Source organism: Fusarium vanettenii, assembly GCF_000151355.1.
Source record: "Fusarium vanettenii 77-13-4 chromosome 7 genomic scaffold NECHAsca_9_chr7_10_0, whole genome shotgun sequence".
NCBI lineage: Eukaryota > Fungi > Ascomycota > Sordariomycetes > Hypocreales > Nectriaceae > Fusarium > Fusarium vanettenii.
Window position 1 is genome coordinate 856,530 of NW_003315875.1, and position 27,263 is coordinate 883,792.

The 27,263-nt window shown below is 49.6% G+C and overlaps 9 protein-coding genes across 9 annotated transcripts; 8 read left to right on the forward strand and 1 right to left on the reverse strand.

Annotated features, from left to right (window-relative positions):
• Positions 1 to 3,833: 3,833 nt before the first annotated feature.
• On the forward strand, positions 3,834 to 4,276 carry NECHADRAFT_82817 (uncharacterized protein; the record flags this gene model as incomplete). Its single annotated transcript, XM_003049153.1, has 2 exons — positions 3,834 to 4,022; positions 4,145 to 4,276. The coding sequence occupies 2 exons, from the start codon at positions 3,834 to 3,836 to the stop codon at positions 4,274 to 4,276; spliced, it is 321 nt and encodes a 106-aa protein (XP_003049199.1).
• Positions 4,277 to 6,211: 1,935 nt separating this feature from the next.
• NECHADRAFT_45456 (uncharacterized protein) lies at positions 6,212 to 8,052 on the reverse strand (the record flags this gene model as incomplete). Its single annotated transcript, XM_003049399.1, has 5 exons — positions 6,212 to 6,549; positions 6,602 to 6,989; positions 7,037 to 7,580; positions 7,628 to 7,902; positions 7,981 to 8,052. 5 exons carry the CDS (start codon positions 8,050 to 8,052, stop codon positions 6,212 to 6,214), a joined length of 1,617 nt encoding a protein of 538 aa, XP_003049445.1.
• A 617-nt stretch (positions 8,053 to 8,669) lies between these two features.
• NECHADRAFT_95032 (uncharacterized protein) lies at positions 8,670 to 9,837 on the forward strand (the record flags this gene model as incomplete). The annotated part of the gene is made up of 5 exons (XM_003049154.1): positions 8,670 to 8,955; positions 9,006 to 9,164; positions 9,213 to 9,535; positions 9,585 to 9,654; positions 9,704 to 9,837. The coding sequence occupies 5 exons, from the start codon at positions 8,670 to 8,672 to the stop codon at positions 9,835 to 9,837; spliced, it is 972 nt and encodes a 323-aa protein (XP_003049200.1).
• Positions 9,838 to 11,096: 1,259 nt separating this feature from the next.
• NECHADRAFT_82820 (uncharacterized protein) lies at positions 11,097 to 12,520 on the forward strand (the record flags this gene model as incomplete). Its single annotated transcript, XM_003049155.1, has 6 exons — positions 11,097 to 11,280; positions 11,335 to 11,354; positions 11,409 to 11,445; positions 11,498 to 11,565; positions 11,620 to 12,092; positions 12,142 to 12,520. 6 exons carry the CDS (start codon positions 11,097 to 11,099, stop codon positions 12,518 to 12,520), a joined length of 1,161 nt encoding a protein of 386 aa, XP_003049201.1.
• A 1,036-nt stretch (positions 12,521 to 13,556) lies between these two features.
• On the forward strand, positions 13,557 to 14,831 carry NECHADRAFT_45554 (uncharacterized protein; the record flags this gene model as incomplete). Its single annotated transcript, XM_003049156.1, has 1 exon — positions 13,557 to 14,831. One exon carries the CDS (start codon positions 13,557 to 13,559, stop codon positions 14,829 to 14,831), a length of 1,275 nt encoding a protein of 424 aa, XP_003049202.1.
• Positions 14,832 to 17,457: 2,626 nt separating this feature from the next.
• On the forward strand, positions 17,458 to 19,679 carry NECHADRAFT_95035 (uncharacterized protein; the record flags this gene model as incomplete). Its single annotated transcript, XM_003049157.1, has 3 exons — positions 17,458 to 17,493; positions 17,539 to 17,990; positions 18,041 to 19,679. The coding sequence occupies 3 exons, from the start codon at positions 17,458 to 17,460 to the stop codon at positions 19,677 to 19,679; spliced, it is 2,127 nt and encodes a 708-aa protein (XP_003049203.1).
• A 535-nt stretch (positions 19,680 to 20,214) lies between these two features.
• Positions 20,215 to 21,138, forward strand: NECHADRAFT_45064 (uncharacterized protein; the record flags this gene model as incomplete). The annotated part of the gene is made up of 5 exons (XM_003049158.1): positions 20,215 to 20,290; positions 20,342 to 20,562; positions 20,617 to 20,732; positions 20,783 to 20,964; positions 21,014 to 21,138. The coding sequence occupies 5 exons, from the start codon at positions 20,215 to 20,217 to the stop codon at positions 21,136 to 21,138; spliced, it is 720 nt and encodes a 239-aa protein (XP_003049204.1).
• Positions 21,139 to 22,005: 867 nt separating this feature from the next.
• On the forward strand, positions 22,006 to 22,986 carry NECHADRAFT_82824 (uncharacterized protein; the record flags this gene model as incomplete). The annotated part of the gene is made up of 3 exons (XM_003049159.1): positions 22,006 to 22,110; positions 22,443 to 22,636; positions 22,671 to 22,986. The coding sequence occupies 3 exons, from the start codon at positions 22,006 to 22,008 to the stop codon at positions 22,984 to 22,986; spliced, it is 615 nt and encodes a 204-aa protein (XP_003049205.1).
• Positions 22,987 to 24,274: 1,288 nt separating this feature from the next.
• On the forward strand, positions 24,275 to 25,580 carry NECHADRAFT_44915 (uncharacterized protein; the record flags this gene model as incomplete). The annotated part of the gene is made up of 5 exons (XM_003049160.1): positions 24,275 to 24,448; positions 24,499 to 24,603; positions 24,653 to 25,029; positions 25,086 to 25,153; positions 25,201 to 25,580. The coding sequence occupies 5 exons, from the start codon at positions 24,275 to 24,277 to the stop codon at positions 25,578 to 25,580; spliced, it is 1,104 nt and encodes a 367-aa protein (XP_003049206.1).
• Positions 25,581 to 27,263: the final 1,683 nt, after the last annotated feature.

Genomic DNA, 27,263 nt, shown 5'->3' on the forward strand with positions numbered 1-27,263 from the left:
CCCGCCTCCTCACAGCCTCAGCGGATTCATGTTTCCGTGGCGACGCGTAACCCGACATACGAGCTAAAGATCTAGAACCCGCAAGCCAATGCAATCGAAACAAGATCCTCCTGATCGCTGTCTGCCCCTGTCGTCGGGTGTGTCAACTCGGTTGCAGCCGTAGGGCGCACCAATAATGCGGCAGCCTAGCCCTCAGCTTGACACTTTAAAACAGTTAGCCTGGCCGCGAAGGATTGACAGGGTCTGATTTCTCGTATCCCGGTCAATCAAAGTGGTCTTATAATTATCTCATCTGCCAAGAACCCCAAAAATCCTGCCATCCTTGGAAGGCAGCCGTAAAAGCTCTTTGTTTTCATTTTGTTGTCGTCTGTCAAAGCTTCTGTTGTCATGCAGCCCTCGTCATCAGCGCAGAGCAGCCAATAATGGTCTTTAATTGATATGGTTAAGAGGGTTTGCACGTTCCATCAACAGAGATGTCTCCTTAAAAAGTCATTTCTAACCCTAAGCTATTTTGCCTAGACTCTAATGGCAAGCTGTGCGAGTACGACCTCTGCCCAGACATGTGCCATGACAGCGATCAGCTTCAGACTTGAGATGCATGCGAGAGACCCTCTTCAAGAGATCTGGTGAGCACTTTATTTCAGAGGACAGGGTGTCCAACTCCCCGTTAAGCTTGGCGTGCAGAAATATTGCTCGGCGATTACCAGTTTAGGATGACCTCTCACGACCAACACAACACCACAACACCAAACAGAGCAGTTTCATCCTATATATTTAACCTTAAATTAAAAGAAAGAATCGTGGTCTTTAAGATTTGGCCATTTTTTAAGAGGGCAGGCAAGGTCTTGTCAACTCTGGCTGGTTTTGCAATGCGAATTCTCGAACCATTTCTCGTCAATTAGCGGTGCCCAGCCTTAGTCATGGATTCAAGTCAGATCATAGCGGTGAGGCGCAATTCATTTGGGAAAAGTATCTCATGATAGACCCTACATTCTCTAGAAGCGGTTAGGCATTGATTCACAACATGCCCAAAGAATGCCGATTGGTGGACGGGATCGACGCCCACCTGTCAATAGCCACATGGCCCAAATAGGGATGCAATGCGAGTCCAATCCGGGGATCGCATTTTTCGATGGGGTAATGGCCAGCACCTGGCGCCCTGTTTTAAGCGAAGAATTGCTGGTTCATTAGTGCGAGCCTGGCACAGCCGCAAAGGGCCTTTTGTTTTGTTTACGTTGACGTTGGCTCAAATGCAACCATGGGCGCGTTAGGCAGCCGAATAATGAACTTCGGTATCTTTTGATCCGCACATATGTAGTGAAAGAAGCAGGAAGCGGTCAGTATGTGGATTGTGTGCTGGCACCTCTGTAAGATTTACTAAACACGGGAAGGCCCTCCCTTGGACGAGATCAGAGCGAGATTGTTGATTGAGTTTCTTGTAGGCACGGCGTCATGGAAACTAGAGCCTAAGGAGTCTTTAATAATACAGACGGGCAGGTGGTCGATTGTATCATGGAAACTATCTCGATTCTTGGGCATTAAGTCTGCTTTTTTGCAGTGCCTCTTCAACGATGCTGACTTCTTTTCTCATTGTCATGGTTTCTATCGACATGATGAAATACCTTTTCACTACTTAACAATTAAAGATTATTGCATTACTCAAGTGTTTAGACATGAAAGAATAGACGGCTACTCTCACTCTTTTATTTCTTTCCTCCTTATAAATACATGTACACCCACACACTTGTGATTAATCGACTAGCTTACCATTTTATTTTGAATAAAATCACCGATTGTTTAGCTTCAAGTTAGATTTTTTCTCCATTGCCTTGGTCTTGTATCAAGTTGCTTAAAATTGTTCAGCTATCTTGAACCTCTGTGGCATTGAGACTCAATGCCGACGTGTATCCATAACGTTGTTCTTTGTTGTGGTTGATGTCGACATGAGGGTCACAAAAAGCTTCCATCTAACCCGCCGTTGCAATAGGCATTAGTGGCTCAACAAGAGAACAGTCTTTGGACAGACTTTAGTAATTGGGGACGAATCCGTGTCTTTGTAGAGCACTATTCGTACTGTGACGTTGAGCCGGTATCCTCAAACAATGCAGCAATAATCTCGGACATGCCAACACTCGCTGCTCATACAAGGCCAAGTTCTGGCTGATCAGTCAGGACTGGCGGTCTATTGTAGTCGAGTTTGGAGTATTCATCCAGACTCACAATGTGTGATATCCTCAACGCCTTGACGCAAATTAACATGTTGGCCGAGAACATTGAATGGAGGGCCACGGCATAAGCTAAATGTAGTTGAAGTTTTTACTTGAATATAGGAGTATGGAGATCCTTTTCATCACACTTCTCGTCTGAATAATCCTTCTCGATGTCAGGCATGAAAAAGGTTAACCTGAGGGCAATATGAATATCTCACGAGCCATGAGCGACTCGCTTCCCAGGAATGGCATATTTACTTGCCAAATAACCACTCTCCCTTCACTCAGAAAAGGCCGCTCCCATGAGAAGTACGCTGGGCTTTCCGGGGGATGATCTGGTAAATGACTATCCCAGAACGAAGAAAATATTCGCCATGGTGACTCAGTTAAGTGAATGGATTTAGCCAACTACGACACCCCTAAACAGATCCTTAAACAGGCTTATCCATAGTAGTATAATCAACTAAAAGTTCGGTATCGATGTAACTCTATACTTATGTTGTTTAGAACAAACAAGCCTGCAAGAAGCGGCCTCAATATCAGAGCCAGATAGAGCGCGAACACGGAGTGTTGAGGTATTCGGCCGAGTATGATGAATACGGTGATTAGGGACGAAATTTAACACACAACGACCTTATAAGGTAGCCTTTATCAAATGCCAAGTTTGTAGAAACGATAGCCAAGTGACGTTCCACGCAGTGACGGCCCGCTGTACAGGCGTGCGAGAAGAATGTCAAAAATCATCAGGCAGAAATGCCACCATGACCACAAGTTTGACATCTTGAATGACTGCCACAAATGTCCTAAACAAGCGCTTCCTTTAGTAGCCCAATTCAAGAGCGCAGTGACACTGCCGAGGCCTCATGACCCTCGGGCTGATAATCACTACTTGAGAATAATGAATTCGTGAATTTGAGACAAACAAATTGCCATTTGCTCATCTTGGCTTTCAGTATAGAGCGAGTCTCATAGTTCCGTTTTTTAACTCAACGACTCGTGGTGTCTGGCTTGCTCGATTAGCCAGCAATGCTCTTCCTATGTGGCTTTTATGGAAGTGGAATCTCAGCATATCCTATTCTCCCAACTGATATAAAGAGGCAAGAGTTAAATCTCGTTTAAATAACTAGATTTTGTTCATCTACTAGTAATACTAACCTGAATGCATAGATGAGTTGTGTATTCAGCTCATGACTGATAGTCGCTGGTTTGTGACAACCAATTTCCAGCTAGTTTGGTGGTCCTTTTACGTACCTGTGCCTTTGTACCACGAAGTTAACAGCACTAAAACAAACAAACAATTTGTCTTAAACAGGAGCCCGTGTGCTGTAATAGATGATCCGTTTCTTTAGAAACCGCATTCCGGTTGTGTTCTTCAGTGCATGTAGGGTAGGTGAAGATTCGGCAGTGTCATGTGGTGGTTCGAGACCTCGGCTCTGTCGATCATAAGAAGCTAGCCTGGCATTGTCCTTGCACAAGTCCAATTGAGTCAATGAAAGTACCTCTGACCCCTGACAGCTCGCTCTGAGGCGGCTCGCTCCCGCCCGATCCTTGTCCGGGTGTTACCCAACCCCTCCCTTTTCCCCAGGTAGAATGTTACTTGACAACTGACACTGTGTGTGCATAATGACACTTTGTGCATCTTGTGCAGATGTTGTGAGACCTGTGGGGCGGTTCAGCAGCCCCTCCCTGCAGCATCGACGCTTTTACCTAACAACTACTACGCCATGGGGCCATCACATGGCAAAGACGAAATTGTCGCGGAGAGGCAGATGGATAATAGATAGCCAAATCGGAGATGAGATGATCTTTCAGGTACGTTGTCAGGCTTTGGCGAAAGTATCTTTGCGACAGAGGAAGCCCCAGACCTCATTTGCGACCCCAGTTCGGAGGCGGGCGATAAGGTGGCAGAAATATCCGACATGTTAACTTCCTAGGTCATGGGCGTGATCAAGGTGGCCGACCAGAGGGCCGCTGTGGACAAGGACGACCAGTTCCATCAAGATGATTGTGTGCACAGCGTGGAGGCCAACTGTGCAGTGAGAGACGGAAGCACGTGGGCTTCGTGAACTGGCAAACTCAAGCTCACAAACCTGGTAGTCCTGGCCACCGAGGACTAATCTGACAAGGTTATGGTGGTTGGTGAGGAGCATCCTCCACGAGCCCGCGACTGAGGCCGGAACCCAAGGTACTGGGGTTTCGGGATCAAGATCGGCCCAGTTGACGCACTTTGCCCTTGCGACCGAGAGGCGTCATCATGAAGGTGAGTCCGTATGTAATGAACCCGGAGAGAGTCCATTTCACACTCTGCAGGCATCTTGGACTGTGACCAACAAAAAGACCCGCGGGGGGAGGAAAGACAAAGCGAAGGAGGGGGGAGAAGGGAGAAGACATGTTCCCTGCAGAATCGCACTGCTCAGAAACAGCCTGCCATGAGACTCGCTGTAGCGGTAGAACACGACCTAGACTGCATGCGAGCCAACTCCCAGGAACCATCACAGGCTTGATGCCTGCCATTACTACTACTTCGAAATCACGCGAGACGCTGGGGAACGTGCTCTGGGGGAGATCCGCGACATGAACCGTGCTACTGTCTTCTAACGAGTGAGGACTTGCCCATCGTTGGAGTCAACCTCGAAGTTTACGGGCGGCCGCACCATCTCAACAACGCATTTAATCGGCATGTGATATGCCACTCAGGGGGCGGTATTTCTCGATGTTCAGGAGTGTCTCAGACTAGCATGACGAGTCTTGGGTACCCAAGCACCAACAGCCGATACGAGAATGTAATGGAAATTCAGAAAACGTGTTGGTTGCTATCTCTTTGACTGCGCGAAGACTCCCACACGGTACCAGTCCCCACTACTAGGTCACTATCTAAGACACTTGCTAGCTTAGTGGCAACGTGTTAGTTCTATATCTCAATTTGAGTGAGGGTACGGAGATATTGATCGTAATTGGCCAAGATCCCTGCAAGATACCCAATGGGAGTCTTCGCGCAGTCAAAGAGATACCCAAGTCCCGGGCGGTACGTAAGGGTCCCTGTCGCCAAGAGGTGCCATCTTGTGCCTCTCGCGGGAATTGACTGATCGACTTCCGAGGCAACCCACGGAGCATGATCGTCCTTATGCTTACAGGGATCTTGAAACCCGTGGTTGAAGATCATGATCCTCCCGGTGTGCATGGGGGCTTTGTTGTACAGTGCACAGATGTGTGTGATGCATAAATCTGGATCAGAAGTGGCAAGGACAGGGCTGTGTGGTGAGTTGCCTGAAAAGCTCCTACGAGATTCAAGAAACAGAAACCATTGCGTAACCAACTCGCATTCGCTCACCCCAGCTTCTGCAAGCCTAGAATCAACCCTCAGGGAATCTAACGAACTCGTTCACTCGTAAGAGAACCGATATGGCGTGGGAAAACAAAAGAAGGAATGAATGCATCCGACAGGGCTATCCACAAGGACAAGGACCCCCTGGAATCTTTCCGCCGCCAAAGGATCTGGATGGGACGTATCATGCGGCATATGTGGAGATGGGACGGTAAAGGGTGGAGTTCAGCCCTGGACGGGATGACATTAGCATTGCAACGTTTGCGGCTGTCCCGTACGACACGTTGTGCCACTGCCGCAGAGAAGGAGGATGAGGATCAAGTTGGTGACTTGATAGGAAGAGGGAAGATCCAACGTTGGAGTCTAAAGGATGTATTGCACTGGCGTGGCGATCGATGATGGGCATTTGGCCGAGTGTTGAATTATGCATGTAAGATGATCCTCTGAGGACCCATATGTGGATAAGAATGTGAGTCGCTGAAATCTTGAGAAGTTGGAGTTGGTACGTATCCTTTCATTCATTCTATCAACTTGATGGTACCATAGCTGTTTGCGTGTCTAGATGAGATATCAAGCCGTCAACCGGTGATGGGCTTGGTCCGACACAGGTGTTGCTGCAAAAAGACATCAACGCTTGCTAATAACACGACTGGGCAGTCAACCACAAGATCAACATCTAAACCCGGGACCCAGCATCGCTGCTGCGACTTGACTGAATATCCTCTGCAGTGTCCGTAGCATCGAGCGCCTTGTTGTCCTTGGCCTCGACAATCTCATGCCGCGTCAGCTTCTGATCCACAGCAGCCCTCTCCTCGGCAGTCGCATCGGTGATATGCACTGCAACCTCATCACCAAACTGCTTTCCAATCTCCTCAAGCGATAGCCGGGCAGTTTCGGGCCAGAAGAAGTAGATCGCGGGCACGAAGAGAACACTCCAGACGATGACGACGAGAAAGTACTTCCATCCGACTTCCGCAAAGCCAATGGGCGCTGTTTGAAGGAGGATGATGGTGGCTTGTGATGGATGTTAGCAGGGTTTCACTGCATTGTTAGATGTTTTGCTTACCGGCGAATTGCCCAAACAAGGAGAAACCGATGCCGATCGAGCGAATTTCAGTCGGGAAAATCTCCGACACGTATAGGTACATGGTTGTGTTGCAGAATGTGCCCTGGAAAGCGAGGTACAGAAACATGAACAAGACACCAATCGCATTACCTGCCTTGTTGCCAGTGCCGGCGTACTGGGAGATCATGGCACAGTAGATGGATGTGGTGATGATGATGCCGACGAAGCCAGTCATGTACATCTTTCGGCGAGAGTTGACCTTGTCGTGGAGCCAGGCACCACCGGGGTTGTAGATGAGTCCAGCAGTGGTCAACCACAGAGCTGAGAGGAGTAGAGGCATGTAGCCAGTCTGACCTAGGCTGGTGTAGAGAATGACTGCATAGTTGTTCTGTCACCAGTCAGTTTTATGTCTTCAACTCAAAGATCTTCACTCACGATGATGAGCGGGCCGCCAAATTCAGCACCCCACTGTGTAAGAAACCCAATGATCATGCGCTTGCGGTAACTCTTCTTCTGCAGCACCGCCTTCCACGGGCTACCTCCATAAGCAGCAAGCTTCTCAGCATCAAGCTGAAGTTGCTTCTCAATCTGGTAATACTCTTCCCTGGCGACGAGATCCTCAGGATCATTGGGAGACTTTCGAAGACGAGCAAGCACGGTCCAGGCCTCATCCTTGTTCCCTTTGGACATGAGCCAACGTGGAGAGCGTGGAACCCATGGGGAACCCAGGAGGAGCACCACTGGTGGCGCCACCTGCACGGCGAGGGGGAACCTCCATCCAAAGTCTTGGTTGTCCGAAAAGTAGACAGCGAAACCAATCCACGAGGAGAGCATGTAGCCAAAGACGAGAAAGATGGCGTGGTGGCCGACGAGCCAGCCGCGAGCATACGGGCTTGACATTTCGGAGAGGTACATGGGTGTTACTGTTGCCATAAGGCCTACACACATTCCCATGATCCATCGTCCTGCTTGAAACATGCTGTGTAACAGTCAGTGTTGCTCTCTCATCACAAGATGGACTCTTACGCTAGACTTTGAGCACCGGCCTGTAGCACTCCGCCGAGAATACCAAGGGCGCAGCCAAATTGGATGCTTCGTAAACGACCAAAGTAATCACATGCCCACATGAGAATGAGGCAAGCAACGGCACCTCCAGCTGCGAAGAGGCCATTGGCAGTAGCGATGGCTGGTGTCGTTATCGTGTCGTAGCCAGGCTCACCCACTTCAGGGAGGTCAAAGAACTTGTACCATCCCTTCTGTCCAATGGTACTGCCGATAATGGAAGCGGCATATCCGTAAGTCTAAAAGCTGGTCTTAGTATCGCCAGTCTACACGACGAATGGTTCAACCAAGAAGATTGACAATGGCATCAAACTTACAGTGCCTCCGAGAGCAACAAAAGCAATGACAAGCCTGTTGTACAGACTCGTCTGGTTCCCGGTTTCGGGCATGATTGACGCAATATGACGGGCAGTAGGGGGGAAAAGCACAGACAAGGAAGAGAAGAATGAGATTTGATGGAGAAATTGAAAAAGGAACAGCAGCAGTAATTAAAATGCAATCCTGGGGCGTGAAGAAGTAATCTTTGATGCACACTGACTCTGCTTGTCTTGCTCTCGCCTGTGTTGGTGCGCCTGAAAGCTGGGTTCACCCCTGGCCTTGTTCAGGTCCACCTGTTTCTGCTGGGGTGCCATCAGTCGATCGAGCGGAAAAGAGATACTTATGCAGATCCTACCTGTTTAAGAGGCATCTCCCCTGAGCTTTGCCGCAGTACGCACAACATGCCTGTCTATATGGATCCTTCTCTCAGGCGAATCCTCCTCGACAACCAACACAGCTACCTACTTCGCGTCAACTGATGAGGGGTTTTGAAGACTCGGCTTGTCTCACTAGGAGGCGGGTCAGACGATGACATGCGGGTATGTTATGACAGGTGGCTTGACCTGAAGCCGTGTCCACTGAGGAGGCTGCATTGGGAAATACTACATAGTGCTCTCGTAAATCGCCACGAGGGAGAGCCCCCCTCAACTCATCAGCCTCACACTTGTCTTTCATCTATCTGCGCAGAATGGACCCTTCATACATGGAAAAGTCTTGGGACGAGCTCCCGAACCCCAAGCGTGTGTGGGTGGGAGAACCCGGCAGCCGCGAGGAGGGTCTTGGAAGACTTGTGCTTCTTACGCCTGAGAGAGTGGCTGCAGCTGCAAAGCAGATCCGAACTGGCATCCGGGTAAACCTTGGTTGGGACTTGCAAAAGCTCGAGTACGCTTGCTTTAACCGTCAGCCATGCGAGTTCAAGGTTGTGCCGATCTTGGGTGGTGTTGCGTTTGATGACATCTACGTTATGAATCCTCGTTTGTTGACCTGCATGAACTTGGCTTGCGCGGTGCTGATGATATGATAGAGCAGAGTAGCCAGTGGGATGGTCTACGACACTTTTCCACGCCCATTGAAGGGGGAAGCTCGGAGCGTGTGTTTTATGGCGGAACGACCAAGGAAGAGATTCTTGACCGCTCCAATGGCCGTATTGGTATTCAACACTGGGCTCGTGAGGGTATCACAGGTTTGTACCTCATTGACCAACTTCTGTGAGACATACTGACTACTCTAGGCCGTGGTGTCCTCATCGACTATGCCTCATGGGCAGAAAAGAAGGGGGTCAAATACACAACCTTTTCCCTCCACGCCATAAAGCTAACCGATATCCTCGAGATTGCCCAAGAGTGCAACATCACCTTCCAGCGCGGCGACATCCTCTTTGTCCGCACCGGAGTCATCAAAGAGTGGGAGAAAGACATGGATGTTGAAGCCAAGAAGGCATATGCATCCTCCACGAACCCTCAGCATGCAGGTGTAGAGGGAACCTTGGACGTGCTGAAGTGGGTGTGGAACACGGGGTTTGCGGCTGTGGCCGGCGATGCCATCAGTTGGGAGGTTTGTCATGCAGTGCAAGATGGCAGATCTGACGCTGACCAACGTACAGGTTTATCCCCCACCTCCGGGGACCATCTTGATGCACGAGTATATGCTCGCAGGATGGGGAATGCCTATTGGTAAGCTCCCAACCTATCAAGCTGCTTTCTAGAAGCTGACGAAATGCAGGTGAACTGTTTGATCTGGAGAGGCTCGCCGAGACATGCAAAGAACTCAACCGGTGGACCTTTTTTGTGTCTTCGTCGCCTTTTAACATGAAGGGTGGAATCTCTTCGCCGCCCAACGCCCAGGCCATCTTTTAGATGAACCCGAGACTTTGCAGTGTAAATGGATGGATGGACATGTCTTTTGAGTAGGGGCTGGGTCATCGCACGTTGAATAGAGTGAATACATACCCTAGGTACGCTTATTGACGTGGTATTTGAGTATAAATAGAGGGTATTGCCATCTGAAATCTGCCATATACCCCAGAGCGCAGTTGATAGCGGTGATATACTGACGGGAGTCTACAATGCTAAGCATCTAGGCATATTGCAAATTCCACGAGAATCACCTTCAGAAATTTGAGTAAATCTCATGCCAAACGCATCACAAACACACGAATTCCGCGACTGGGGCACAACCTACAACGCCATAAGTAAACCTACACCCCCGCAAAGATCCCACAGACCATATGTAAAACCGCACCATTAAAGGGAGCTGCTGGCGGCAATCGTGTCTCGGGCCGAAGATCAGAGTGTCCTCATTAATGACCTCGCGCTAACAAGACACCCCCCTGCTGAGCTAGGTCCAGGGATGTTGTTGAAGAAACGTAAAAGGAACCCAATGAGATGTTGTCTGCGGCAAACTCTCTTTTATGATCAGTGCCTGGGGAGGCAATGTACGTTGATCCCCCGTATCACGCATTAGTGTGTAAATCCTTTCACTCCCCCTTGTTCTATGGGGTTCCCGCGGCAAGATGATAAATCTGCCGCGGATGAGTGCAACCTTGCAGGCAGCGGAGTAACTCGTAGATAATTTTCGTAACGGCAATTGTGGAGAGGTCGCCGCCCCTTGCTGCACATCGCTAGAAGCGTCCAACAGAGACATGAGCCGAAGCCAAGCCGGGACTTGATTCCTCTCAAGAGTGACAGCCATGTTTCCATTGCATAAGGGGCGGCGAGATGGTGCCATGAGTCAGTTTGTCAGCCATATCCTTGTAACCAACACCAGCATCCATCAGGGACCTGGCCAGTTCTCTCTTTCCCCCAGATCCACACTGTCTCGTTTGATGTACAGTGATGGGATATTCACAAGTTCCTAGAACCATGTAATCGGTTGCCTGAAGATCCTGATGTGAAAGGGGCGACCCACGTGAAAAAATATGTCACCAAAGAATCAACGTGGTACGCCAAGTTTGGCCGTGCAGAATGGCATGGACCAACAAACCACTTCTTACATGTCCCATCCAGCTGGTTAATTCTGCATCTGCAATTCTTCTTCTGTTGGGTCTTTATCTGTGTGTCAGCTTCAGTTCACGATTTATTCCCTGGAAGCTTTTTGAGAGCGATCGACAATAGCCATGTCTGAGAAGGCGGCCATGGATCCGCCTCCGGGCTTCGAATCGAACTTTGAGAATCCCGACCGAGAGATGTACTACATCTGTATCATCTCCAATGCGATTGCTATACCCGTATGCACGATATTCGTCTTTCTGCGGCTATTCGCCCGATACAGACTGTCGATGAGGCTTCAGGCAGATGACAGTACGCTTTGACGTTGCTGATATTGGTTTAGATGAATGCTGACCTGGTTTATAGTTGCTTGTATCATCGGATACGTGAGTCTTGGCTTACTTGTACCTTGAATGATGTGAGTTTCTAACATTGACAAGATCGGGTTCATGGGATACTGCATCATCTGTCTACTGAGTAAGCATTTCTTGGCCTTTACGCTTGGATCATTAGACCTGACCATCTGCAGTGCTGAAGTATGGCGGCGGCTTACATCAATGGGATGTACCTGAGGAGCTGTTGGTCAAGTACAATCAGGTAGGTGGCTGCTTACTCGATGATATTCACAGCCTCCCATTGACCTCAACGCAGACCGTCTATGCCACTATGGTCAATTATGGCCCGACAGTATTTGCCATCAAGGCCGCCATTCTCCTTTTCCTCGCCAGAATCTTTTCTCCCTACAAGACCTACGTGAAGTGGATATACGGCTTCCTCGGTGTCATGGCCGTCTACTACATCGTGATGATGGCTCTCAAGACACTCATCTGCCGACCGGTGCACAAGTTCTGGCATCCCGATGCTGATGGCCAATGTTTCAACCAGAGAGTTCTCATCCTCACTGACAACGTCATCAGTCTTTTAAGTGACGTTGTTGTTCTGCTCCTCCCTTGTCCTTTGACAAAGAAGCTTCAAGTGGGAATCTGGGCAAAACTCAAGATCGCTGCCGTCTTTGGAGTGGGAGGCATTGCTTGCATCTTTGGCCTTGTCCGACTAGTTTTTATTATCAAGGATGGAGAGAGTGCTGATCAGACTTATGTCTTTGTGCAAATCAACCTGACAGGGTGAGTCGCCTCTGCTGCTGACTGCGTGTTCGGTACTGACACCTCCTAGCATCGCTGAGTGTGGCATCGGAGTCGTATGCGCCTGCTTCCCCTTTATGCCCATGCTGTGGAAATCCATCCTCCACAAAGACAAACCAGGCTACTCGACCAATTCCAAGTCACAATTCGAGATGATGAGCTCACAGAAAAAGTCACGCAACACGACTCATAACCGCACAACAAGTGGTCACTTCAAGGACGAGACGGACAGCGATGAGAACGGCCTCATCCCACCTGGGAAGTCTTACGTCACTACCAAGGTCCGTGGAGGCGAAGATAACTCCGAGTGCATTAGTGCGGCTGGAGAAAGCTCGGGAGGGTTCCGGCCGAGTATTGATGATACCCGCATTTACCGGACGGTAGAAGTTCGCCAATACGACGAGAATTAATCATGTTCGTTTCTGTGTACAGAGTTGCTGTATTATTAGATTTGCGGCAGTTATTGGTACAAGGCAAATGACCCGACTTTTCTCTTCTGTTATATCTGTGTCAAGAACGAGCCATTATCGACCGATAACCCTGTGATGCATCCAAGGATGGCAGATGATTAACTAAAGTAACTTATGCTTAGCCTTAGAGAATTCCAAAGTCATTCCAACGGCGCTTTAATAAGAAACGGAGTGAACTTGGAAGACCGCTCACACAGGACATGAGTCCCCTACTCTCGGCGGGTTCCCATCCAACAAGATAGCCTCGGTTCCGTGGTCTAGCTGGTCATGGCATCTCGTTAACACCGAGAAGGTCCCCGGTTCGAGCCCGGGCGGAATCACGATTCAGAGAGAGTCAAATCCTTTCTTTTTGCTTGAATTATCTCGATCTAGTAGAATACTAACTCCGAGGCACATAGTCGGCAAGGCGGACCATCGATCGCACGCATGTCGATATCCACACACCAAAGCCGTCATATCTTTTGCAGATGCCGTATGTCAATAATTATGGCACAAGCCTCGCTGCCTCTTCAATGAATCATCATTCTCATACGCCGAGGCCGTATCGGAACTTGTCTTCATTTCACTTGACTTCGCAATCTTCCAAGTTGGAGAATACTGGGCGTTGATTGGCTTGTCAGTCTTAACTAACAATTCACCGCGTGGCGACACGGAGATCCGAGCTAAAATCCCGTCACCAACCGAGCGCAGATCTACAGACTACCTACGGGATATGCCCCGGCTTTAACGCTCGGCGAGAGGACGTTTGAAGAGTACGCTAGTTAGCAAAAGACCGTCTAGAGCCGAGAAAGACATGGTAAAGCACCGATGCTCTGGTGTATATAGGAACAGGAAAGACGCCAAAGAAATGGGGTAGATGAGTATACGATCGGTCAGACGAAAGTCATCACAAGAAGCTCCTGAAAATCCAAATCGAACGACAATCAAGATGATGAGCAATCCGACGACAAACCAATTCCCTGGGCCTGAAGAAAAAATGCCCCGAGATAAGGCCCCACAAGACTCCGATGGTGTCTCTCTCAAACTTGCTGAAGCGACCAGCTCTCCTCCGAGCGGTGGCCCCCGAGCCTGGTTGAACGTCCTCGGAAGTTTCATGCTCTACTTCAACACTTGGGGCATCCTCAACACCTTTGGTGCCTATCAAACGTACTACGAGTCTGGAGAGCTCTTCGATGCGAGTTCCTCGGACATATCCTGGGTCGGATCGATCGCTGCCTTCTTACTGCTGTTTGTTGGAATATTCGTCGGCCCCGTCTTCGACCGCGGTTATCTACGCACTCTACTCCTCGTTGGAAGCTTCATGGTTGTCTTTGGTCATATGATGCTCAGTCTCTGTGATTCCCTCTGGCAAGTCCTGCTTGCCCAAGGCTTTGTCATAGGCATTGGGGCTGGCTGCCTGTTTGTCCCTTGCGTCGCCATCATCCCTCAATACTTCAGTACGAGAATGGGCACTGCTTTGGGAATTGCTGCGTCTGGATCCGCCCTGGGCGGTGTTATCTATCCCATCGTTCTCTATCGACTCATCGGCGAGATTGGATTCCCCTGGACCACTCGCGTTATTGGCTTCATCGTGCTGGGTACCCTATTGATACCCATTGTCACCATGAGACTTCGAGTTCAACCCCCCAAGATTAGAGCCATGGTCGACATGACCACCTTCACCGATGTCAGCTACATGGCCTTTGTCCTTAATTCGATGCTCGCTTACATGGGCCTTTTCGTCATCTTCTTTTACCTATCCTACTACGCCGCAGCAGAACACATCACAGACGATTCTCTCGCATTTTATCTGGTTCCCATCTTCAACGCCGCGTCAGTGTTTGGCCGGACGATACCCAATAAGCTTGCCGACAAGACAGGTCCTTTCAATCTCCTGGCGCCGTTTTCTTGCGTCTCTGGAGCCCTGATGCTCTGCATGATGGCAGTACACTCCAAAGGCGCCATTACTGTTCTAGCTATACTCTCTGGTTTCATGAGTGGCGCACTTATTGGCCTTCCTCCAATATGTCTTGCGGTCCTGACCAAGGATAAATCTAGACTCGGAACTCGAATCGGTATGGGCTATGCCATCATTGCTCTGGGTGTTCTCATCAGCGGCCCAAGTGGTGGAGCTATTCTAAGCGGCAATGGAAACACTTTGCACTGGCACAACCTGTGGACGTTTGGTGGTGTGCCTACTTGTCTTTCTGGGTTGGGTTATGCCGCTATTCGTGTGTCGATTTACGGTGCAAAGCTTAGGGTGAAGGCATAAGAACTAAAACTTCTAGGTCATATACCAGAGAGTCTTGATTAGGAGTGAAATGGAGGGAAAGATTCTTGAAAGCTCAAGGCTAATACGGTCAGAGAGGAAGGATAGTGAGGCAGTGATGGCTACAAATCGGTGAACAGGCGTTCCTTTTGTGTATGTACCAAAATAGAGAATGATGGATCTGCAGATTCATGTGCATTGCGCCTATGAGTGTGTTGCTCAAAAGCCGCACGAATTTCTACCGTTCAAGCTACAACGTTGACATAAGAAGGCTTAGGGTATTTCAGCATGTCCTGTAGGTACTCAGTGTCTTGTTACCCTGAAGGATGCTGTTCATTAACGTAGTCTTTATGTAGAGACTACGATAAATAGATAGTCATCATTGAATTTACATAGAGGGGACTTCATCATATTTACTTAATTCGCAAAACTTTACCCAAGCTATTATCCCGATGATGATGTTTTCATCTCATTGTCTCTGAACTCTTGCCATCATCCGTGCTTGGGTACGTCTTCGAGGGGGCAAGTCTAGTAATCAACATTTAAAACGGTACCAAAGTGTGGCCCATGCGCTTTGTCTTTGTGAATCGCCCATACCGAGGTGTTGGTGATTGCCACGCTTCACTGTTGCAGTCGGCTGTATCACACTTGCAGCACTGTTCTCCATGGCAGGGGATTTAACGAACCACGTTTCCCACTTCGCAGTCTCCTTTCAAGCGCAATAATCAGTCATGCCAACCAATATCCCGCATTTTGAAGCATTAGCTGATCATCCTTGTCCATCATTCCCCCGTTTGGATGACCGCGGTTGTGCTTCTTGATCAAGGTTGTTGGTAGAGACCTCCACTCAGGCCCCGCCCCCAAGTGTCCAATATGAGCGTGAACATATTGACCAACAGGTCCGTTGATCCGACTTCGGATTCTGGGATGGTCCAAGAACGTTTTAATTGTTGGGCCAAGATGGCAGATCATGCAATGGGCTGCAGCTTTTGTACTCCGTGAAGATCGGCAATCTATGGCCTTGCGATCAACACATCTTCACAAGAAGCGTTGTATAGCTGCGAATTATTGATCCATGAGAGCACTGAAAGAATTCATATACATTGGTCCTTTTATTTCTGCCGTCATGTCAGTATTACTCTTTCAACATCTTGACAGTCCCAATTATTTACCTTTTGTACGGAACCCGCGGGACCCTCGGCTTCCGGATTGATTAGATGTGTGGATGCTGCTGATCGATAAGATAGTGAGGGACGATCAGATTGGCGGAACACCATCACCACCAACATGACGATCAACGACCTGGGTGGGACTGGACCCTATTGCCTTAATCCTACTAAGGTTTAACGGTGTTACATCGTGAAGAAAGCTTTTCTGTCCTTTTCTCCGTTTCATTCTTGTCGGCGTTTCCACACTCACAAAGGCTCGAGACCTTTGCCTGTTTCTCATACCCACCGGCAGGTCCGTGATTGTCTTCATTCGCGATCATTTGACTGACAACATGCCCATGCAACTAGCTGGCCACCACCGCGCTCCTGTCTCTCTCTGATGATTTGCTCTGAATCTCCATCCATGCCCGTCCCTGCTCGGCATACAACTCCCGGCGATCTCTTGGCGCCTCCTCGTCTTGGCCCAATCTCAGGACCATGAAATAAAGAAAAGGCGGATTACAAATAACAGTGGATAAACCTACAACACATGTTGTCATTCCCAACGTTGCGATTGGATGCCCTAGTTCCTGCACTATATCCTCTCCCGCCCCCTGCCCGAGCCGCAACGAACCAGGCCTATTTTCGTGACTCGGTTTTCCGCACCTCCGTTTAACCAAGCACAACGGAGTTGCGGAAAACCGAGTCACGGGAATAGGCCGGGCTATAGGCCCCCTCAAGTAATGCCAAGCTACACAGCAGCTGCTAATGCTACGGCATCCCACGAGATGACCATCACCAGCTTCCAGTCTCGGCATGGGGACGAGATGGCCATGTGGGTGTCGTCCGTACCTGGGCTAGTGCTACGGGGCTGCTGTTGGACCAAGGTTAAGCTTGATGAAAAAGTTTTCAACTATGCAGGGTTCAAGGCATGGCAGACGTAGGAGGCCGAGGCTAAATATGGCCCGAAGAGATGAGATTGATAACCAAAGCCAAGGAGCTGCACCGTAGATGCCCATCACCGCCACAGCCGACAGCAGTAAATAGGAGATGCTAACGAATCGGCGTTCTTTCGCTTTTCATAACTGAACGACCCGTCTTAGCCGGTAGTCGTTCGATTTCTTGTCCTGGATCGCTGCAGTTACAAGATGGGGGTTCATGCGGGCCAGCTTTTACGGATCAGCGGGTCACTGACTTCATTGTCAATGCATCGTGGGGTTCAAGGCTGGCTAGTCAGAGCTGGTGGAGTTAGAGTCGGCCGCTGTGATGAACTTTCGTTTGAAGCTGGGTAATAGATTGTCCTTGAGTGGGTGATGGTTTCCATTTGGGCGGGTTAATTAGGCCTGGCCTTATATAAGGTTCACGTAGTCCCCCTCGTCTGATCGTCTGGATACCTGGGAGTTGACCAGCTTTTGGATATACCTTGATTCACTTCCTTGTCTTTCATCTGGCCCTGAAGCAACACAGCTTGTGCAGGAGCCATGATGATCTACTCTTCACTCCCCGCGGCGGCGGTGGTTGCGTTGTCTATCTTATCACTCCCTGGCGCAACCGCCACTGAGCTCCTCGAAGGCTACGGCAGAGACCCATACCCCGTCCCATGCGCTCAAGCATGCCAATTTGCTGGCCCAACTGCCCTACAATGCCCCGAATTCGAAGGCTTGAGTGCCGAAGAGATGGCTCTGGCTTTCCCCTCAGGAGCCTGCATGGCCAACGACACGGCATACCTGACGACGGTCGCTTGGTGTATCCACAGCTACTGCGACAAAAGCATCGGGACCTACAAAATTGCCAACTTTTGGGAAACAAAGCTCATTGCTGAGGATGGCGTTGTCCTTCGGTATACATACGAAGAAGCCTTGGCGCAGATCGATCCCAAGAAGCCTCCCCAGCCTCTTGATCTCACCGAGACCGTCGTCAACCGGACTATTGCAACTACAGAGGATGTATACATCGCCTTTCTGAATGCTGTCAAGGCGTACCAGGCCAGCGGGAAGAATGAATCCAAGTATTCGTAGGTTTGAACTTGCTATCAAGGGATGATCGTCAGCTAACTGAGGGTAGGCTTGTGGTATTCCTCTCCTGTGTCCTCATCCCCATCGCCTTCTCCTTTCTTCGATTCGTCCCGATCCCTGAAAGTCTTCGAAGCAAGCTGTATGCCTACCTCATCGACCCTCCGGCTTTTGGCAAGAAACACAGTGCTCCTGTTCTGGGTCTCGGAATCGTCCCAACTCGAGGTCAGGCTTTGTTCATCATGTACATCATCGCCATCAACACCCTAGCCGTTTTCGAAGGATACCCCAACTTTCAACCCAACGGCTACTTTCCGGATCGTCGATATGAGTTGATGCGCCAGATCGGCAACCGTGCTGGTGTCATCGCTTTTGCCAATATGCCACTTCTCATTCTCTTCGCTGGGAGAAATAGTTTGTTGCTTTGGTTGACTAATTGGTCCCACTCGACATTTCTTCTGCTTCACAGATGGATTGCCATGATCTGCATTATCCAAGTTGTGGTCCACTCGCTTCTGTGGCTTCAGATGATGGTTGAGTCTGATTCTCACGCCGAAGCTGTCACATACCCTTACTGGTACTGGGGTATTGTCGGTACGCTCGCCTTTTGTCTCCTTTGGCCATTCTCTCTTCTCTGCGTGCGAAAGGTTCTTTACGAAGTCTTCCTTATCGCTCACATTTGCCTTGCTGTTTTGGCTATCGTCGCCTCTTGGTATCACATTTGGTACTTGTACGAAGACTCGGGCGGTTTCGAGATCTGGCTGCTGATCGCGATTGCTGTTTGGGGATACGACAGACTCTTGCGTATTCTCCGAGTCTCCCGACATGGAATCAAGAGAGCTCACATTACACGCATCGAAGGCGATCAGTACATCCGCCTTGATATCCCAGAAGTCGACTGCCATGGTCACTGCTACATCTATTTCCCTACCATTACCTGGCGCGTCTGGGAGAACCACCCGTTCTCTGTTGTCAACTGCAGTATTGGCCAACTCAGCGACAACATCATTGATTCGAACTCAAGCGCTCAGTCACATTCCGAGACTGAGGGTACAACTGTGATGGACCCGGACTCTAAAGAGACTGGAAATGTCACTGCGAATAGGGACGTCATTGCCACCCGTATCGCCCATCCTCGACCTGGCATCACCCTTTTCATCCGAGCTCAGTCTGGCCTGACCAAGAAGATTGCAGCCAAGGCCAACACTGAAGGTGGAATTCCGGTGCTTATCGAGGGCGCATATGGCCATGGAAGCACCAACGCATTCACCCCGACCACTGAGTATCCCAACGTTCTCTGCATTGCTGGCGGCGTTGGGATCACTGGCATCCTTCCCGCGCTAAACTGTTCCTTGACCATGTTTGCCCGCCCCCTTGGAACTACCAAACTGTACTGGGGCATCAAGGACCGTGGCCTTGTGGATGCCGTGAAGAGCATGATTGTTGGCGATTCCAAGGACGGAGAGAAGGGCGATGAAACCAACTGGGGCCATGTTGAATCCCATGTGACGATCGGGTCACGGATGAACATCAGGCAAGTCTTGTCTGAAGAATTGGAAAATACACCTGGTGGAACGATAGTGGTTGTGTGCGGCCCTCATACTATGTGCGACGAGGCTCGATACGCGTGCGCTGGCTTGGCACGGCATGGAGCAAAGGTTCGCTATGTCGAGGAGTCTTTCTCTTGGTAGAACTGGAGAATATGTATGAAATAGAGACTCCTCTGGAAGTAATCACACATTCGACTATTGTTACGGGCGAACGTGATCATGGCAGTCCTTCTTCTTATCATCAATGACGTCTCCAACCAAGTCCGTTAGCCACAACAGCGAAAGACACATCTATCGGTACATGGCCGCTTCAAAAGCCACCACCGGAACACACGGTGGGAACTTTGGTCATGATGTCAGAACCGGCTGGCATACCAATTGGGGAATGCCGTGCGATAGCTAATCAGGGCCAAACTTTCAACTACTGTCGATCGGCAGTTGGAGAAACCAATCTCTCCCGTGATTGAGCTCAAGGCCGAAGGCTATTCTATTCAGCTGGAAACGCCTGACTGCTCATTGGCTTCCACAAACGTAATTCCGCATAGTTATCAGAAGGTTGGTTCCGACCGCCCCCGCTCGCACAAGTATAACTTCAGCGTCACGGACAGCCCGGATGCCAGATGCTTCCTCATCAACTCTCACACAAAATAAGCTTATCTAACACCAGAATCACAACATGGCTCCTCCTAAGAAGGCTCTCATCGCCATCACATCCGCTCACGCCCCTCTGTACGAGGGAGGCAAAGAGACTGGTAATATGGCTTTGCTCCGAGCATTCACCGTCACTCGCTGACCACAGATAGGACTCTTTATCACCGAAGCCCTCCATCCATTCAATGTCTTCAAGGAGGCAGGCTTCGAGACTGATCTGGTCTCTGAAACAGGCACCTGCCAACCCGACTGGCTCTCAACCACCAAGGACTGGCTGCCAGAGAAGGACCGCGAGGTTTGGGAGGATCACGATAGCGAGTTTCGATCCAAGGTTGACAAATTAATGAGGCCCAGCGACATTCATGCTGAAGATGTGAGTATTTCTGCAGAGTATCTTTATCCGTTTGTGATGACTTGATGGACTTAGTACGGCTTATTCTTCGCCTCGGCTGGTCATGCGTCTCTGATTGACTACCCGGAAGCCTCGGGTCTTCAATCGATTGCATCCAAGATCTACGTCGATGGAGGCATTGTATGCGCGGTGTACGGTTATCCCTGACGTTGTGTGATCAAGTATCTAATCACCATTCCAGGTGCCACGGCGGCGCCATCTTCCCCAACACCATTGACCCTCGAACTGGAAAGTCCATCATCGCCGGTAAGAAAGTGACGGGCTTCACCACGAAGGGCGAGGAGGAAGAAGGCGTCCTGGACACCATCAAGAGCTGGCATAGACCCACCATTGAGGCTGCCGCAGCAGATGCTGGTGCCACTTGTGAGTCTTGGCGATAATGCCTTGTAATAATCTTCTAACAAGCTTCTAGACATATCTCCTCCAGGTCCCTGGGATGCCTTCACCCACACAGATGGTCACATCGTGACGGGTGCGAACCCTGCGAGCGCCCATGTCACAGCTGAGGCTGCCGTCAAGGCTTTTGATATGTTGTAGCCATGATTTCCAGGAGGAAAAAGTTGAAAAGGGGACTTGCAACTGCAGAAACTGAGGCTGAGCAACCCGTAGGGCGAATGTGACATGTCTCCCAGGCTAAACAGAATAAGGCTCAATTTGAAATGTTTTGTCTCATTAAATGAAACTCTTCATTTAAAATGATTAGTGGCGGCGCCTCCTGGACCCTTCGGACTGCCGGTTCAAGACATGGACCGAGATCGCCTGTCATATTTGTTGTCAGCCACGTGCCCAGGACTTTAACGTGTGTCCCCTCCATCTCGACTCGGACCTTTAGCTTGTCTCTTATTGTTCAATCCCGTCGAATCAACGCTTCCTATTCCAGCGCATGGTCTTCCGGAACAACAACCTCTCGCCTCAGCCTGCCCTCTCTTCAACTCTGCCACTGGCAGACGCCATACCACATCCCCAGCCAGCAACTGAAGCAGCCAATTTCGATTTTCATCCACAAGGCTGCCGAGAGTTTAACAACAGAATCAAGGGCACTGAAAAAGCCTCGTGCAATGCCTTGACTCAAGAACCTGATCGTGAAGCCACCAAGGAAACTCATCTTATCGGCGACTTGGCATTGAAGGCGAGCCAATAACCGACCACAACATGATTTATGCTTATGTAGGGCGTCGATGGCTTTATTACTAGATCTGCCACAATCGGGGTCCAGAACTGTCCCCTTGCTCTTTGCGGCCCGTGGCGGCCCTCACATGCCTCCTATAATCCGCCTACCAGGACGCCTGACGGCAGAGGAATGCAAGGATTTCAGGAAAAATCTCTCCTCGATAAACAGAGCCTCCTTCTTGTCTCTCAAAAATCACATCATTGTTACCTACATTCTACATCTTCACTTTCATTATGGGGACACTATCGCTTCTTCTGGTTTTACTGAGTGGGATCTTAGCCCTTGAGAATGGTAATGTTAATGGAGGTGTTGCGTTGGCTCAAATGCCAGCTTGCGCAGTAAGTAACCTAATATCGGGATCACAAACCTCTGCTCACGTCTTCTTCCAGGTGAATTGCATCAAATAACATGTACCCAACTCTGGCTGCGACCTGCCTCATGCCACATCTCTTTGCGATCCCGACTTCCGAACAAAGCACGGCCCTGCCATCGCACCTTGTCTCATCGTTTTGTGTGATACCAACGAGATTAACGAAGTTCAAGATGCTTGGAGACGTCAGTTCGAAGGAGTCTCTAGCACGCCAGAGGGTAAAGGGGGTGTCAAGTCTTTATTGGAGGAGGATACCTCAACTGCCGTCGTTGTTTCTGCCTCATCTGCAACCGCGTCGAGCGACGTTACCACGCAGAGTTCAAGAACGGAATTACCCAACGTTTTGGCTCGAGTCCTGGTCGAAAAGGCTTTGATACAAACGACGATGATATCGATGTAAAAGTTGGCGCTAAGATTAACATCGCTGCCGACACCAAGACGAACGCCTACACCAACGCCGAAATCATCGACGAGTTCAACCAGCTCATCGGAAAGTGAGACGGAATCCACAAGCTTGACAACTACCAGCACGTCCACAGGAACGCAAAAGTCGACCCCAAGCCCGACCCAAGCTAGAACCCCAGTTCCAAACAGCAATCAGTCAGGCGAGGGGCTCATCACAGGCGCCAAGGCGGGCATTGGTGTTGGTGTATCCTTTGGCGTTGTCGGAATGGCCTGTCTTGTGGCAACTCTGTGGCTCAGGGCACGAGAGAAGACCCCTCCTGTCACACCTAGGCAAGAGATTCAGGATGTTGGCAAGAATGGGTTGTCGCCTCCAACGGTTCAGCCATTGCAAGTATCGGAGATTGATGGACGTGAGGCTCCACGGGAACTACCTGCTTGACAGTGCCCAGCAGGAGTGTGTGCTCAGGGAGGAGTTTAGTATCAGGGTTTTATTGTGCGTGTAGATCAGATATTTCTCTTATAATTACCAATGCTAAATGATTCAATGGAACTAAAAGATCCTTGAATGCTCACTAGCCACGAAAAAGAGCCTCAACCAGTGCGGCCAGCACCTTCAAAGCTAGACTAAACGTAAAGCCACAATTTATTCCGCGGCGGAGAAACTCAACACTTCTTAGCTCCGGGAGCCACCCGGCCCCGCGGGGGATTATTTTGAACTTGACCATGGAAAGAGTAGTTTCAGATACTCTTCATGGATCATAAAGTCTAAACACATCTAGATCACTTGCCGCAATTGTAAGAGGTGGCGCCGTGTAAATTTGCCCTAATCGGAAGTTGGGTAGGGTTTCACATGATTTGCAGGTCAAAATGCCTCAACTCTAACATTCGGCGATCGAATCGTGTTCTTTACTAATATGCATGACACTGCTTCCTCATGAGACGAGAAGCAGCTTGATTAATAATTCCTCAAGTCGAAGTAAGATTCGTACCGGCCCTGGTCCGTTCCCCTTGCTAGTCAGGCGGTACATCGCGGTTCATCGGCTGCGTTACCGCGTGCTCGGGTCGGCGAACGCGTCTCCGAGACAAACAGCGAATCGGTGATACTAGTGGATTTTCCTTACTCATGGTCCGGGAGCCTCCGGGTTACATTGTTTCGAGTCTTGTCTTGTGACGTCTTCAAAGTTCTGTGCTACTGCACGGGCAAATATGTAAGACCTAACCACGTTGCAAGTCAGAGCGCGATCCAACCCAAGGTCAGCCTCAACTTCTGAAACTGAACCCTCCTCGTGGGGATGAAATGAAGGAGTTTCTCTTTTTTGGTCTTTGTAAACAGCGGTGAAGCGACTGAGACACATTAAACAAAGCAAAGCGGAAGCCCACAATCTTTTCTAATCTTGGCGCAAACAGAGCAAGCGGGATCGACAACCTCACCGTCATCATCCCCGCGCCACGAGTCATGGTCCCAAAGGAATGGGTGTTCCCGATAAAACCCAGCCAAACACGTTGTGCCATGGGCTGAGCTAGGAACCACTAGCGTCGAGACTGGGTGTTGAGGGGGCGAGTCGTTGAGGCACGCGGGGAACAGTACTTACGATACTGTAGATCGCGGTCACAAGCAAATAATAAAGTTGTTTTTAAATGGCAGAGGGGGCGACGTTCTAGAAACAGGAGATTGCTGTCGTCCTCTCCCCTCTTCTTCTCCAAGTGAAGCCATCTCCACATCCTCCATGGCAGTCGATCCGAACGCGACGACGGTAGAACCTACCGGCCTCGGACGCACCCTTCTCGGCCTCACGCTATTCTTTCCATTTCCCGTTGCAATAGTTGTTGGTTTGAGATGTTGGGTTAGGTTAAAACACAAGGTGTTTGGCGTGGATGATGGGCTCATGGTGATCGGATGGGTAGGCCGCACACTTCCCTAAGATACTCCATGCTAATGGCAAGGATTAAGGGGCTATATATGGGCGTTACGGGCGTCGTTGCCCGGGGAGTATATGCGGGGATTGGTACGAAAGATGCCCAATTGAACGCCATAATGCAGAGTGATGGCCGGAGGGTGAGTAACTTCTGATATCGCAAAGGACCGGCTGACAGACCTTTGGCAGTTTCTCTACTACTTTCAGGTCATCTATTGCTGCTCGTTGTTATTTATCAAGGGATCGATCTGCGTCATGCTCCTCCGAATCGCCGTCGGCAAAGTCTACCGAATAATTATCTGGGCCACACTAATATTCTCGACCCTCTCCACCACCGTCGTCATCATTGGCCTCTTTCTCATCTGTCGACCGATATCCGCCGCTTGGGGCCACCCTGGGAAATGTTCACCAACTGTTGTCATCGCCAGCCTCGGATATCTCGTTTCAACCGGCGCCGTCGTCACGGATTGGACGTGTGCCATTTTACCTGGATTCATGCTCTACAGAACGAACATGAAGACGTCAATGAAGATATTAATTACCATAATCCTGGGGCTGGGTGTTCTGTAGGTCCCAATTCTACTTTTGCTTCACGGCTTCGAGGCATATACTGACCCCATAGTGCCTCCATTGCGACCATCATCAGATTCCCTGATGTAAAGTATTATACGCAAACTGGGAATTACCTATGTGAGTTGATGGATACCGTTTCCAGGCCTGGGCTAACCGTGACTTAGACAACGTCGCAAATATTGTTATCTGGTCAATAGTGGAATCCGGAGTAGGAATCATCGCCAGTTCACTACCATCTCTGGGGAGGCTTCTCAAGAGACGATTCCACACCGAGCCATCGGGCGGTCAACCTCCCGCCGCCCAAGTCGTGCCATACGCGGGATCGAACAGAGCAACCATCACCACCAACACTTCGGCAGGCTCGCGGCCTTTCCACAAGAGTGTGGGCTCCAGCACAGTAGGGGATGAAGACAGGGACCGATTTGACGACGGAGCGTCTAGTCGAAAGATTTATGTCCAGGTTGATCTGGAGATGCAGTCGCTGGAACGGCCTATGACGCCTCGGAGGTCGCACGGGTCTCAGGATGAGCTTGTGAGACAGTAATTAATACAGCTACGAGGAGATGACGAAATGAGATATCAAGACTTTAATGCCCAAGACTGGAAAAAAACGTAGAGACAAGTTTAATACTTCATCATTTTGGTTAGTTTGTTACCTAAACCGAACTACCTAGCAGCGCATCCTCGTCCTGCCCCTACTCATTGACCTCTCTTCCGCTTCCTCTTATATCTCTCCTCCAGGCACTTGAGACACTGCGACTCAGCCACCCTGGTTTGACCCTTGATCGTGCGCTTGGGACAGTCCGATCTGCCCGATTTGCATTTCACCTCATTCATCTGAAAGTTGACAACGAAGCCGCACTTTTCGCAAACGACTTCGTTCTCGTAAGTGATGCACATGGTGATGCTTCTTGGTGGCTATGGCGACCTATTCGTTATGGTTTTATTTGGTTAAGGTTATCTTGTTCCAGGGGTAGAGACGAGAGAAAGTAATCGACTTAAGTATTTGGGCTATATGTCTTATTCAGTGTTCCCTTGTGCGCATGGTCTGATAATCAATGATGCAAAGCGTAATCAGGGGAGCTTTTTCGGCCTCTTACTCATAGTTTTTGCTATCCCTTACTCATAGTTTTTACTACCCCTTATTCATAGCCTTTGCTATGAAGCGAAAAGATCAGCGTCACCGAGTCGTCTACGGAGCTTTGGATGGCTATACGACATCCATACTGAAAATCCGCCGACGAAGATACCCCTTACTGTTTAATGGAAGTGAGACTTGCCTACGTGGAGCTATCTTCTCTCATCCTACCGAATACTCAACATCCGAGAATCAGTGTTAACAATGACGGCCTTCTCTCCACTTGGGGCCGAGCCGTGCATTGGCAATAATCAGAGCTGATTCTCCCTCGCTTGAGACTAGCTCAGCTTTCCCCCTCTTTCTCCTTCTCTTTCTTCTTCCTTTCCTCCTCGCACTTGGGACACTGGGACTCATCCACCTTGAGGGTACTCACAAGCAAGCGCTTGCTGCATCCCAATATGTTTGATCCGCATGACGTTTCTGCCTCCCGGGAGTAGATCTGGTGGCCGCACTTTTTGCAGAGGTCTAGTTCTTGGTAGACGATACACATAGTGACACCTTGGTGGCGATTTTATCGTGGTGAGCTTTCGTGGTGAGCTTTTCGCGGTGGCTTCTTCTCGGTAGTTTCTTCGTGGACTTCTTCGTAGTTTTCTTTTTTTGTTGCTTCATCTGCGAGGAGTTGAGATGAGAAGTTTGGGGCTCCTTAAGTATTTACTCTTGGTACCTTAATCAGGGCTTCTTTACCCGGCCTTTTTTATGTTCTAGATCCTAAGACCCTCCCTGGCAAGCTCTTTCGCTCATCTGACCGGTCCTTCTTTGTCTATGATTCATCTATGCCCCAGAAGCGGAAAGGACGTGGTGTGGTGACTACAGCTCCTTACCAACACTGAGCCATCTTGCTTTTTCACATTATTGTTTCATCTTAGCCAATGGCCGCACCTCATTGAAGGATATTATGTCACCAGTCACCATTATCCTTGCTGCTTCCCTCAACTATCTGTATAAAAGCTTTTGTACTCTCGATATCACTGTTTTCACCCAGGCACGCGAATTTCGCTCTTCCTTCTTGTTGTCATAAATGACGTCTCTGAAAAGGTTCCAAAGAGGCCAATGACAAAAGCCACAGTTTGAAGTTCACCGTTGTCTGTA